Source organism: Acomys russatus, chromosome 12 (assembly GCF_903995435.1).
Source record: "Acomys russatus chromosome 12, mAcoRus1.1, whole genome shotgun sequence".
NCBI classification, from domain to species: Eukaryota; Metazoa; Chordata; class Mammalia; order Rodentia; family Muridae; genus Acomys; species Acomys russatus.
The window spans coordinates 19,206,236-19,221,127 of record NC_067148.1 but is presented as its reverse complement, the minus strand read 5'-3'; the positions used below and the strand labels follow the sequence as shown (position 1 = coordinate 19,221,127).

The window sequence follows — 14,892 nt, the reverse complement described above, 5'->3', positions numbered from 1 at the left end:
CTAATCCCTGAAGCCACATACCCAATTGAATGCTTTCTTTATACGTTTTCCTGCTCACAGGGTTTTGTCGTATCATTAGAAAAGTAACTCAGGCAAAAGATTCCTTGCTTATGTTTGTGTTTTCATAATTAGAAATAAGGTTGATGTAAAGATCCACATACAGATTTTTTTTAAATGAACATGTTACTCTTCCATTTTACACTACAGGTTTGTAACATTCTGCATCCTAGCCAGGAATTGGTGTTGTCTGTCTGCGGTTTGGCTTTTGTCTTAATAGATAGTCAGTATATTTTATTGTTTGAATTTGAAATTTCCTAACGGTGTATGATAGCTGAGCATTGTGTAGCTTTTTATAAAAAAATGTTTTTTCAATACCTGAGAGAAATAAGGGAAGAAAGGTGTGTTTAAGCTCATGGTTTAACAAGTTCCAGCCCATGCCTACTCATGTATGTTGTTTCTGGGCCCAAAATGAGAAGCTGAGTGTCATGATAGCAACAGGTGGCAAAGCTAAAGTAGTAGCTCTCTTCCTGATAGACAGGAGGTAAAGAGACAGACACAAAATATAGCCCCCATGGACACTTGTCAAGCTACTGCTTCCAGCTCAACCCCACCTCTAAGTTTACATCACCTCCTAATAACGTGGTCAAATAATGAATCCAATCGTAGATTGATGCAAAGATTGCATAAAGCCTTTGTGATGGAATCTTTTCCCAATGATTATGCTCACTCGCTGGGAACCTAGCCTACAATCCTTGAACCTTCATCTATTTTCTAAAAGCTGTTCAGTTTATTTTTTTAATTCACTAATGTATTTACTTACATTGCATCCTGATCACAGCCTCCCCGCTGTCCTCTTTTCCCAGTCCCTCCTTCTCCTCTCCCCTTCCCCCATCCATCCTCCCATTCTCCTGAGAGAGGCCTCACATGTGTAACAACCAATCCTGGTATATCAAGATGCAATACCACCAGGCACATCTTCTCCTATGGAGGCTAGACAAGGCAGCCCGCTTAGGGGAAAGGGATCCAATGGCAGGCAACAGTCAGAGACAGCCCCTGCTCCAGTTGTTAGGGGACCCACACGATGGCCAAGCTGCACATCTGTTACCTATGTGTAGGGGGCCCATATCCATTCCATGCAAGATCTTTGATTGATGACTCAGTCTCGGTGAGCCCTAATGGGCCCAAGTTTTCTTATGGTGTCCTTGACCTCTCTGGATCTTTCAATCCTTCAGAGTTGTTCTTTTTCTTATCATCGAATTTTGAGATTTTGTTTTTCAATGAAGGCATGCTGCTTTATTAGGATAGTCCGTGTTTATGAGAGCTCTGACAACATATAAGGACATTTTGAATTTTAACATTTTAGATCATTTTCTTTTACTGGGTGGATCTTTTAGAAATACAGTTTTAGTCTATGACTTATCTAATTCCATTGGCAGAAACCACTCAAGGAGTGGTCTTTCATGTCCATGGCATACGGAGATCGTCCATCATAGTAGGGAAGACATGGTAGCAGGGGCTTTGAAGCAACTGGTCACATTACATCACAGTTAGGAAGCACAGAGAGGAGAAGGCTGGTTCTTTGGCTTCTTCTAAGTTTTTTAAATTTGATCTGGGGCTTCAGCCTATAGGATGGTACTACTAACATTCAAGGTGGATCTTCCCTCCTCAGTTAAACCAAAGGGAAACATCTCCATAGACACATCTAGAGGGGAACTATGTGAGTCTAAATCCAGATAACTTGACAATGAAGAAGAACCATCACAATGGATGCCTGGTTGTTATGGAAACTACTGAAGAAACCTCATTTTCTTTCTTTTGTAAATATTTTTTCTATATATTTGTTTATTTTGTTTTAGCATATGAATGTTTGTCTTCATGCATGCTCATACCATGTGCATGCCTGTTGGCTGCAGAGGCCAGAAGGAGGCATCAGAGTCTTTGGGGTAGAGTTACGGATGAACGTGAGCCCCATCTTGTGGATGCTGGTATCTAATGCCAGGTCTTCTGCAAGAGCAGCAAATGCTCTTACCTGCTGAACCATCTCTCTAGCCCGCAAACACTGTCTTCTAAATTACATCACCTTTGCTCTCTCATCACAGACCAGTTGACTCTACTGTACATGTCCTTTGCATGTTTCTGAAACATGTGATCATTCCAATGCACGGGATATCCTGTGAAAGCTCAGGATTCTGTTTATCACTTCCACTTAGGGATCAATATGTCAAAAGTTAACTAATGGCTCTTTTTAAAAAATGTTTTATTAATTTAGTCATATTATATCAATTGTTATCCCATCCCTTGTATCCTCCCATTCCTCCCTCCCTTCTGCTTTCCTGCTACTCCCCTCCCCTATGACTGTGCCTGAGGGGGACCTCCTCCCCCTGTGTATGCTCATAGGGTATCAAGTCTCTTCTTGGTAGCCTGCTATCCTTCCTGAGTGCCACCTGGCCTCCCCATCCAGGAGATGTGGTCAAAAATGGGCCACCTGAGTTCATGTGAAAGTCAGACCCCACTCTCCACTCAACTGTGGAGAATGTCCTGTCCATTGACTAGATCTGGGTAGGGGTTCGAAGTTTACTGCACGTATTGTCCTTGGCTGGTACCATAGTTTGAGCAGGACCCCTGGGCCCAGATGCGCCCATCATAATGTTCTTCTTGTAGGTTTATAGAACCCTCTGGATCCTTCTATTTCCTCATTCTCCCATGCTTCTCTCACCTAAAGTCCCAATAGGATGTCTTCACATCTATCCCAATTTTCTGGTAAGTGAAGACTTTCATGGGACATATCCCTTGGGCTAGTGTCCAGATATAAGTCAGTATATACCATTTAACTCTTTCTGCTTCTGGGTTAACTCACTCATTATGATCATTTCTAGTTTAATATGTCCACAAATTTTAAGAATTCCTTGTTTTTAATAGCTGACTAGTATTCCATAGTGTAAATGTACCACAGTTTCTTTATCCATTCTTCTACTGAGGGACACTTAGGCTGTTTCTATGTTCTGGCTATTGTGTATAAAGCTGCTATGAACAGGGTTGAGCATCTGTCCCTGTTGTGTGGTAGAACATTTTCTGGGCATATTCCAAGGGGTGGAATAGCTGGGTCTTGAGGAAGCCCTATTCCCATTTTTCTGAGAAAGCACCAGATAACCAATTGCTCTTTAGTCCTCACTGCAAGCCACGCCGTGTTAAGGAGAAAGCAGTGGCCACCAACAGGATGCTGTCTTTCTTCTTTAGAGATTTCAGAACTATGGCCCATACATCTTCAAAATATAACACTAACAGTCAACAAATAGCTGCTTTTAGCAACGATTTCCACAATGGGTTGTCAGTTGTGACTTTTTTTTTTAAAATCAAGTAATCAAATAGTAAGAAAGTGGCTTTTATCTTGTTGTGACGAAGGTGTCCTTCAGAGAAAAGCCTAAAATAACCTTCATAACCTTTATCCACCTCCAAACAGCATTCAGATGGCCTGTGCCACATTCCCCATGCTTACATAGAAGTGGGCTGGACTTTTCCATGGAGAAGGGAGTTCTGTTTCCGGGTATTTTGACAAATCAATTCCCATGATAGCAACTCTGAACTCAAGAAATTTAACTGAGTTGTGACTAATTTTTCTGTTTGGCAGTCCTGGGAATTCTCTTGTTTCAATAAAATTATGACATTGTTCATGACGGGTTTCCCCTTAGAGAAAACGACATCTCCTGAGGTAATAGCCACCACAAACCTTCACCCAAATGACAGCGCAAATGGCAAGGGTAACCAAACAAATATGCTGAATGTCCATCACGAATAAAGTATTGCATTAAGAGTTCTGTATACAAGCCATTTAAACTTTAAGAATTATATTATGTTATCATTATTATCATTTCTACTTATGGGTGAATAAACCAAAATAAAAGAGATTAGGGAACTGGCTCAAGTCGATACCGTTCAAGGGAGTGTGGCTCATGTTATGTGGTGATTGTTTATTTGCTCCGTAAAACAAAGATGATATTCGATCCTTAGCCCTTGTGCTTTGCACTCAGAGTCAACTCTTGAGTTCCTAGGGTAGATATTCTGTATCCTTCCTGTCTTATTTGATGACAACCAGAACCGTATAGCTCTACCCTGAAGGGAGAGGTTGCATGCTTGAGTGAGTACATGCAGCAAGAATCTGAGTCGGCTGCGGTTACTCATACACAGTGCACGGCTTTTGCAACTTTTCTAGGCTAAGTCTGCTTTTAGAATTACACCAGTGACATTTAATTGAAAAATGTGTCGTGACCATCGTTATTTGACTGAGTCTACCACCATGCAGCTTGTTGGATCTTAGTTCACAATGCTTTGTAATTTAGTGGTCTTCACTGACTAAGCATCTTTGAGCTTCTGCTGACATTAAGTCGGGTGCCTGGAATCAGTATTTATCATTTTCATGTATTTCAAACTGTAACAAGCTTGAAAAGTGACAGGTTGGCTATTTTGTGTCCTTACCGCTGATATATTTCTCCATTGTCCCTTTAGCAAATCTTTGAGGAATACTGTCCATATCCAAATGGTTATTGATGAAACCTTATCTCTTACCTCACTGGTCTTGGCTTTGTGCGTTTGGTTCTCGTGCTTTTGTATTTTCTTCTCCTTCTGTGTTTCTGGGGTTCTATCCAGTTGGAAAGGGAAGTTCTTAGCACTGTCTTACAGAAAATTCTCATGTCTGACTGAACCCTTTACTGAAGACACCATGTATGGTACTCTCTAGTGGGATGCTTAAGCACCTCAACATGGAGCTCTTGTGCTCAGGGGCAAATGCACCCCAGATTTTAGAGAGCAGTTGACAGTAAGAGTTGTGTTCAACTTATTTATTCCAGTTAAATATAAAAAACATTAAGGCTCTTTTGTAAATTACCAACTGTAGGCATAAATCTCTGAAAAGACTACACAGGTTATTTCTCAAGCTATATCTTTCTAAAGCTTGAAAAAAAAACCTCTCCTGTTTCACTGAACTTTAATTATGGACAAAAAATAAAGGAATGACATAGTGGTCTCTTATGAGTAGTGTGCAGAGAGTAGAAGTTATGAAAAAAACTGAGTATTCCTTATGCAGCCTGAGGGAAATAATTACCTTGCCCCGGGTTCAAAATTCACTCCCCCTTGCAGTACAATCTTCTGGAAAAGCACTGTACAAATGCCAGAATTCCAGAGAGACTATGTACCCCATGATAGTTGCACTATGTTCTTGTGGGACACAGGGTCTCGTAGAGATTCTTTAAAAAAGACAAAAAAGGGATCTCCTTAGGGAAGAGATGCCAAAAAATTAATGACAAATTCTAAAGCTATAATTTATTTAAATTTAACTATTTCCAAATGAAAAAAAAATGTTATCTATTATTGTTGTCTTTGATTGAAAATCACCGTGAATTTCAAATGCTACCAAACCATTGGGGTTCTTGCTTTAGTGAGAATTATTCTGTGTTGCTTCTGTTATATAAACACATTTTAATTTGTTTTGGAAATTAAAGTGTAAGTTATTCACAATCCTATCTTCCTTCTTTTCTACTTTCCTTCCTTCCCTTCTTTCTTTCTTGTGCAGTAGGCAGATGTTTTATTATGCCGTGACTATAGAATAAAATCAGCTTTGAATTCCAAATTAACTGTCCCATTTCAGTATTGCCTCAGTTATCTAAAATTCCAAAGAAATGTTCACACTAATAATTTGCATTTAATTACAAAATAGGCAAAAAATATTTTTTCTGCTAATAGAAAGGTATACTAGAACTTTATCAGATTCTGACTGGTTTCATATTTTCATAGTAATCATTTCTGAAACATAGTTAAGCATCAACTATAGGGACCAGGTAGTGACCTGATCCCTTTGAATATGGGGATAAATTCACTTTGCCATTGTTGGATATTTGAGAGACATACAATAAAAATATAGGGGCCAAGAGTTACGAGAGATAGATGAATAAAATTCCACAAAATGGCCAGAGGGATTACTGATCCTGGGTGAGGATTAAAGATCAGGCATTTAAAACAAAATAGAACAGGAGGCACAAGAGGGACCCTGACAAATGCTTACAATTACAGCGGGCTCTGCCTTGGGAAAGCTGGAGAAAAGTGTCAGGGGATAAGGTAAGAGGAACATATCCCTTTTTGTACATGCAGAGGGGACTACAGAGGTCAGTTACTGTCTCAGGAATTCTGCTTGTGCGTAATAACGCCCCTCTATTCCTACCTAGGATTTAGAATAGCACTGAGCGCACCATAGACTCTGAGGAGCATGCACCCTCTCTGGCCTCTCAGAGGTGATCAACTTACCGACAGCTCTGACAGGTGCTCAGGGCTGTGTCTGCACATCTGGCCACTTCTGGGATGGTTTCTTCAGGCCGACGCCCTTCTGCTTCCTCTGCGGGGCCACTTTGGGGAAGGAAGCCTTCAGCTTCTCCAACGCACGCTTCTTTCTGATCTGTCTCTATCTGAATCAAAGGCACGTCCCTTGAGCAAATTGCCTGCCTGGGGCTCTTGAGAACAATAGCCTTGGCATTGTGGCTCGAAGAGGCTTCTCTTCTCGGATCAAGACCACTGAGTTTTGTGACAGGGGCCGGTTTCCTTGGAGATGATACTGGGGAACAATTGCCTTCTGCAGCAGCATCCTTTCTCTGGTAATCAACAGACTCCTGTACAAGCAGAGCTGGTCCCCTGTGCCCTGTGCTGATGGCTAATCTGTTTGCACACTTTTCTATTTGCAAAGGAGAGCCACCAGCCACAGGACCGGGACTGGCATCAGCTGCCTCATCATCATCCACAATAATTTTGTTCTTTCTCATGAGGGCCTCAATGGAGCTGGCCCACGTTTCGTGAATTAGCATGGTTGTGATCCGGTCAGTGCCACTTCTACGGTACAAGCATGAGTCTGATTTGCAGAGTCCGGATGAGGAAGCCCTACTGACTGGCTGTACATTTAGGGCATCTTGAGGGCAGTTTTGGGCAAAGCCATCTAAGGAGTTGGCTTTGACAGGTGCATTTACTGTTAACCTGGAGCATGGGGACCTGCTGTCAGGCATAGACGACTGTCTGTAACAGAGCGGGGATCTTGGAGAAGGAGACAGCAAGCCTGTGGTCCAGTCATGGCTGCTTCGCCTGGAGGAGGTGCCATCTTTGCTCTCTCTGGCAATGTCCCTCAGCATGTACCTATAGAACTCCTCTGTTATACTCTCTGTGCTGGACTGCTTAGAGGGGCAGCTCGGTCTCACGCTGAGGTGGTCATTTTTCTGGCATGCCTGCTGCATTGCTGAGCTCAGAATACTGCTGGCATTTTTGCCAGCATAGTAGTCCAGCAGCAACTCAAAGCCCCTCCCTTCATTCTCCATCTGTTTCACCATGAACCTGGAAAACTCATCGGTGATGCTCTCACAGCTAGACTGCTTGGAGACTGAGCTGGCCCTGCTAACAGGTTGGCTTAAGGTACTCATCAAACCCAGGTTGTTCACAAAGACCCGGCCTTCAGAGTCCTCCTCTGGAATGCTCTCGCAGCTAGAGGCTTTCAGCCGGTTCCACCTATCACCACCCAGAAGTCGGTTCCGGGAACAGCTCTGGGCTTGCCACACTCCATCCACCATGGAGAACTCCGTTAGGTTCATGATCTTGGCTGCCACCTCATTTGCAAAAGTACTGACGGTGTCAGGGATGTCTTCGAGGTTCACAGACTCATCCATAACTCTGTTCATCAGTTTCTCTTTCAGCTCCGGGTGCTCATCTGCTTTTCTCTTGATTTCACTGAGGCGGGGTGGCTTGTGTTTCCTCACAGCGCTGCCGCCTCCGGAGTTTTCCTTCTTCCTCTTCAAGGATCGGCAGGATCCATTGGGCGTCACCAGAAACTCATTCCCTCTTTTCCAAGCACAAAACCAGGGCTGTTTTCCGTTGGAGTTGTCGAGGCAGATTGCAGCTATTTCGGTTGCCATGGAGACAACAGTCTCTGCCAATTCTTCCGCAAAGTCTGTGAGGCAATAGACCTCGGACTGCCTTTCCTGTGGTGTAGATTGAGCAGGAGCCACCAGGTCATCCCCTAACAAGGATAGGTTAACTTGAACTTCATGATTTAGGGGTGTGGCACAGGTGTATTTCTCTTGGGTGTTTGAGAAAATGCTGTCTTCGGTTTCCTGGGAGCCACTGCAGCACTCGCCTGTTGCCATCAACTTTCCTACTTCTGTAGAGGCTCTTTGCTCATTGCATTCATAACTGAGTATATGATGAAGGGTTCCTGTGTCCCCTCCCCCAATCCCTTTGAGATATATTTCCTTGGGGAATGTCTTAGGCATCGAATCAAGCCCTCTGTGGCTGCATGGGTTGTTGAATAGTCCTGGCCGTGTTCCACCGGTGTTTTGCTTAGGAGATGCTTCCTCGATAAGATCACTGATGGCGAGGCCAGTGCCGTGTGCATTGCTAAGAGGATGGCTGCTGGAGCATGCCGAGGCTTCTGTCCATGCTTGGCCAGCAGCCTGATCAAATGACTGGCAACCTATGGGAACTGACTGCATCCAACTGACAGTCTCCTTAGAAAGGCCAGTGGGATGTTCATTGACAGTCACAACGTGACTCACCTTCTTGAACGTGAAGCAGATCACACTGTGGAGCAGCTGGCTCACACTTTCCATTAAAGTGTCCAGAGTTCCACTGGGAAGCCTTTCGTCAGTGGGGCAAGCCCCTGCATTTTTCTGGTGGAGTTCATCAATAGAATGCTTTAGGATGACATTGGACAAGGTGTGCGCCAGTTCGTTCCTTCGAACACTTTCTGCACACAGGACCTGGGTTTTGGATGTAGTTTCTATAACCCTCCTGTTCACAGATTCCAAGAGGTCTCCAATGCTGCTGTACGCATCAGGCCTTGCTAAAACCAGAGCAGCCTCCCTGAGCAGAGCCTCTGCAATGGCTTCCTTCCCCAGTGCTGGGCTCCTCTCCTTCACTAACTTTCCAGTTGAGGCTAGTTCTTCAGAAGCCCCAGATGTGGGCACGAGGCCACTTGGAGCTCCAGAGCATGTCACCTCTTCTCTTTCTCCTAGGCCACAGACAGCAACAGCACTTGCCACCTGGGTCATGCCACACAGAGCCGATGGGAAGGAGTATTCAGTTATAGAAGGTTCCATGACTACTTGGGGATTTTGAGTCTCCTGAACCCTGCTGCCTTTCTGGGCATAATTGGATATCAGAGATTCCTGCTCCATGGTGAATCTTTCTGTGGCCTGTGGACTGGAAATGGTTCCAATAACAGTGGCCGCACAAGCCAGTGCGACTTCTAGGGCACTCTGAGTGGGTCTGCTGGAGCCCTCTCCGGAAAAAATGCCCGAGGTTTCAACAGAAACTTCCATGTCGGGCAAGGAAGAGACACTTGGCTCAGGGGCAGTATCACAGCCGTCTGGGCTCTGCACAATGACAATTTTGGGGAGCTCATTCCATGACCGAGAGGCCACCATATCTTTTGTGCAACAGCCACTGGGAAGAAGAGCATTCCCCACAGAGAACCTGACCACAGATTCCTGGGGGAGGGTGGGTTGTGACTGAGACAATCTGATGAAGGCGTCTTGCATTACAGATTCTGCTAAGTTTGTGGCATACTCTCCTGTGGTGGCTTCTCCATTTTGGATGGGAGGAGGAGGGTTTTGAGTAGCATCATCTCTGGGGTTGCTGCCCTGCTCAGAGACTGCAGCACATGGAGAAAGTATGTCTTTCTTAACCATGGAGAAAAAAGCATCCCTGGGGATGTACAGCATCTGAGATGGTTCTGTTTCTCCTTTGATATTTTCATGGTAGGAGTAGTTCGTGGCCAGCTGCTTGTTCCCTGCTGTTTCGCTTTTCCAGCGCGATGACCTGGCTGAAGGATTGAGACTTTGCAAGGCTGTGTTCTCTGCTACGCTTTCCTTTGATCTTTCTGTTTTCATCGAAGGCATGCGATATTTTCTAATGTGTTTTTCCCCTAAAGCACAGTGCAGCTTTTCCTTGCGGCAATCCCATCCTTCCTGGGTAGTTTCCTTTGGCTTTTTACTTTCCAAAACATTAGCGGGCACATTTACAGTTTCAAAACCTAGTGAAAAGAAATTGAGGGCCAGCATTAACTTTTCAGATAGCCGATTCTAATGGGCTTAAACTAACAATTCTGTTCTAAATTTGCATCTGGCTCTCCAGTTTCCCCTTTAATACACCATTGGGATTGTTGCCTCAGTTAAAGTAAATCTGACAAGGTTGTTTTGTTATTGAATGTTGTCCTATAGAACACCTTTAATGTGGTACACAAGCGTAGGAGTTAGGGGAGGAGGAGGTATTTGGGTATGTTGGCTTCTCATCATTTTTCCTGGAAAAGTGACACAGGAAATTGCATCTGAGGGAAGGGAGAGAGAAGGGGTGGGGTCAGGGGGTAGAAGATCTTGGGAGTGTTATTGCAAAGATTTGCAGTGACATTTGCACAGGACCTGCCTCAACAGCAATGCAACGTGTTGTATAGGTTTTCTCTCTGGGGCTTAAGGGGAAAGAGGGACACACTGAGTTCTGTTAATGAGTCAGTGGATGCAAATGATTACTTGGCACCTTCCCGGGTCACCATCACCTTCTAATCTCACAACCACCACTAACTACAAGCACTTTTGGAAGCCAGGGTTTAAAAGAGACTTGAGAGAAGTCTTAGATCTCTCAGGCCCAAAGGAAGTTCTGGGATTCGAATCCAAGCCAGTCCAACTTGGTTCCAGTTGATGTACTTTTCTGGCATTTTCAGGGAAATGAACTTTCCTCCTAGGAAGAGGCTTTCTCTTGGTGGAGAGGAAGGTTTCCCTTTTAGAACACACAGATTCCCCTCAGCATCCCTAAAGGCATCTTCTGGGAACCAGTATCCACCCAACCATTAAGCTGTCTTGCATTAGTCAGCATGTTCCCCAGTGTTCTCTTATTATCACTGCCTCATCAAACCTCAGCAAGCAGAGACGGTGATGCTTTAGCCAAACTGCTGTGGCCTGACACTTCTCTCAACTCTCCCAGAGTGGGGTGGGGTGGCTAATCTCAGGGGAGGGGGCTACTTGTCTTATCAGCAGAGTCTTACCGCTCCTGCCTTCCTCCACCTCAATGTCTTCCTCCAAATGCTCGGAGGCCGTAAGGAAGTCTTCTTCGATTGAAGACAGGGAACAGTTGGTGTCATCCTCCAGCGTCAGGGTGCTGGTCTCCAGGTGGAGCTGGCGCTCCTGCACCACTTCCAGACCAATCAGGAACTTGTTGATCTCAAAGATGATGCAGTTGGTACTGTTTGGTCTGTTCCCTCTTGCACATTGGACCAAGCAGATATCCGTCAGCCAAGGGCACTAAAAGCAGAGAGAAAAGAAGGCACTTCCTCAAAAGTAGCAACAATAAAACACTAGGTTGGCGACCATTTTTATTTTTTTGTTCCCAAACTCTCCTGTAAACAGGAGAGGGGCTTTTAAAATATTTGAAATATCTTCAAAGCTCCAGCTGGTAGACTTTAAAAGAAAATCACATGGCATTTTGGAACACAGGGCATCTAGAAGGAATATTTGTTTAAAACAAACATGTCAAATATATGTATCCTATATTTGAGGGTTTTTTTTTCTCTCATGAAAGCAAAACAAAACAAAACTGAATTGTTCAAAGGTGAATAGGCAAGGAAGATTTTATTGAAGATTATTGAAATAAGTGGAATGAACACAGAACTTAGGTCAGCGCTGCAGTGAAACAAAAGGCAAGGGGGATTTTAGGTCATTTGTGCTTGCTAATTGGTTTTACACAAGGGAAAAGTAAAATGTCTTTGGGCCAATGGTCTATAGATATTAGGACCCTGTAAGAGAGGGGTACTGGTTTCAAAGACATGGTTCTAAGATCCTTGGATAAAACACTACTGGGTTATAAAAACTGGATAGAGGTTTTAAAAGCAGATTTACGTGTCAAATGGGAAAGAAACCACAGTAATACATTTTGTGGGCTAAATGCTTGGGGGTCGGAGGAAGTCTAGAGCCTGGTGTCACTTTGGCTAGACAGGCTGGCCAGTGGGACTTCAGGACCCGCCCATTGCTATGCTCACACCTACCAGCACTAGGATTACAGGTGCAGTGCTGAAACACTAGGCTTTTACTTGTGTGCTGTGGATATGAACTCAGGCCAACTCGCCTCAACAACAAGCGCTCTATCAGCTGAGCCACTGCCCCCGTCCCCATAACTTCATTTTTTTATAATAGCAATAATGTGTAGATTTACAGTAGATCTGAGAGGAAATAGTTCCAAATGGACATAAGAGTTAATGCACAAGGGAGAAATTCAACCTTAAGTGGAATTAGAAATGTTTGGGAAAAATATTTTATTTCAATCTTATGCTCATCTGTGCCTGAGTTTACTGATCTAATGCTAGTGGATTTGTGATTTAGAACCTGTGATTCTGCTAATGTGTTCATGAGTAGGGAATACAAGGCACTGTAAAAGGATATATGCACATAGACACCCACCTGCTGCTTCCTGAAGTTAACTTTCTTATCTTTATGCCACATATCAACACTTGATTAAATATTGCAGCTAGAGCAATTGTAGGAAGATGGTTTTATGAAGAAGTCAATTTTTCTCACAAAGGTTCAGGAACCCTCACTGGGCAGGGATAGAGTTTAGCATTGCACATTTGTGATTTGAATTGTTTGTCAAGGATGGTGGTGCACAGCCTTGTATTTCAAAGTGTGGGGTGTGGACTGGAAATCTCAGCCTTTTCTAGATGCTACCTAGAAACTTACAATTTCAGACTTCAACTCAGATCCATTCAAATCATGACATGCTTCTGCAAGGAGCCTCTCAGATTGCCACAATGACTTGTAGGTGCACTGGTATGTTGCTTTTTACTGAATCCACAAACCTGTGATCTCCCAAGTGATATGAAGAATACACACACACTCTCTCTCTCTTTCTCCCTCCCTCCCTCCCTCCCCCCTCTGAATTAATTTCCTTTCCTCTGAACTTATGCCTAGCAAACCAACCTGAAAGTTACTAGACATCCTCTGACTGTTAGACATAAAGTATAGTGTGAGATGCAAAACAGGACAGTCAGTCACCATAAAAGGCACAGTGTCAATGGTAAAGAGAGTTATTAACTGGAACCATATGGAGTTGTCATAGTTCTGGGTCAAGATAATTTCTTATTTGCCACTTAATATTATTCAAATTTAGTATGCAATGTAAATGGTAGCAGAACCCCAAGAAATATTAACAAATCAATATGAACCAGTAATAGTTCAAGGTAGATTCAAAGGTATTATTAATTTTGTACTGTTACAGAGCTTTGGAATTTTTAGGAAGAAAGTGTTCTTTCTTAACAGTCTTTTAAAAAGTAAATAAAAAATCTAAAGAGTTATAGCTAAGTAAAGAAAAAAAGCTTGTAACACAAAGACATATCATATAACTTTATAATGCCTTATACAGTGCTTCTCAACCTTCCTAATACTATGACCCTTTAATACAGTCCCACATGTTGTGGTGACCCCCAACCATAAAATTATTTCATTACGACTTTATAGCTATAATTTCGCTACTGTTATGAGTAGTAATGTAAATATTTAATATGCAGGATATTTGATATGCTATCTCAGGGTAGTTTTTAAATATTAATTCCAATGTAATCAATATATTTTTGAGGCTCGTGGCTTTCTGGCCCTTGTAGAGACAAGAAAGTAGAGGCAAAAAAGCTACCTCTTCCTTTCAAGGTTAGACAGGTACACAGAGGAAGAGCCTGCACTGCAATTCAGGTTTATGGTACTCTCAATGTGTGTGTGTGTGTGTGTGTGTGTGTGTGTGTGTGTGTGTGTGTGTGTGTGTGTGTGTGTGTGTTTATCCCTATGGTCTCCTGATTCAAACAAGAAATGGCCAGTATCCACAGAAGACTTGTGTGAAGTTTGACGAGGAGAGAGGCCACACCTGGGCCTTTTCACACTCATACACAAACAGTGAATTGGGGCAACCATCAGAGCAGACCTGACTGCTGTATATGATAAGCTTCTCAATACATCTGCTGCTGTAGCCAAGCGTTCTGTTCACCTCTTATTGACACAAAGTTGAGTCACCTGGGAATGGGGTACCCCACGTGAAGAGCCTCAGTCAGACAGGCCTGTGAACATATTTGTGAGAGATTGTCTTGACTAATGACTGATGAGGGAGATCTAGGCCATTATGGACAGCACCATCTCTGGACAGGTGGACATGGGCTGTTATAAGAAAATGTTCTGAGTGTGAGACAGTGAGTAGCATCCCTCACAGTGTTTTCTGTTTGGATCCTGCCCTAAGTGATGGATCACTACCTGTATGCATGTGCTAAAAACACTAGCCCTATCCTCTACAAGCTTCTTTGAGGTCACAGTGTTTATTATAGCAACAGAATTTAAACAGGAACAGAAAGTAGCTAATTGTACTTACTATTTTATTTAACTATTGGCTGTTGACAGTTTTTGTTATTATTTTTCTTAGATGGTCACTGTCCATGTTCATTAGTGCTTTGAGATGTATGGACATGGACTTTTGGGTTTGTACTTGTATATATTTAGTAAAACATATAGACAGTAAGGTTCCATCAAATAATTGTAAGGTAGATCCACAAGAGCAAGATGCTTAACTTGTTCACCACTGCATTCCCCAGCATGGGCAAGATCTTAGTATGCAATTAACGTATTGTTAGGCCATCCTTAAAGATGACTTATTCAGACTTCCCTGGCTAGTCCAGCACACAGTTTCAGCCAGTCTCTACATCTTATTTATGGGTTAATAGACCACAAATTATAATGGAGGCAAAGCTGCTAATCCCAGTGTATTTAAAAAGTAGATACTTGCTATGATGGCCAAGATGAGGTTCAGCTGCCTATGAGGCTGCCTTTGCTTTGCTGACCTATTAAAACATAT

At 43.1% G+C, this 14,892-nt stretch overlaps 1 protein-coding gene across 1 annotated transcript in view; it reads right to left on the bottom strand.

The window, feature by feature from the left end:
• Window positions 1-14,892, bottom strand: part of Sphkap (SPHK1 interactor, AKAP domain containing) — a 141,907-nt gene that overhangs the window by 18,549 nt on the left and 108,466 nt on the right. Inside the window, exons 7-8 of the mRNA XM_051153952.1 lie at window positions 11,060-11,315; window positions 6,295-10,054 (exon numbers count right to left, since the gene is read on the bottom strand). Of these exons, the coding sequence (XP_051009909.1) occupies window positions 6,295-10,054; window positions 11,060-11,315 (4,016 nt within the window). The remainder of the gene's footprint in view (window positions 1-6,294; window positions 10,055-11,059; window positions 11,316-14,892) is intronic.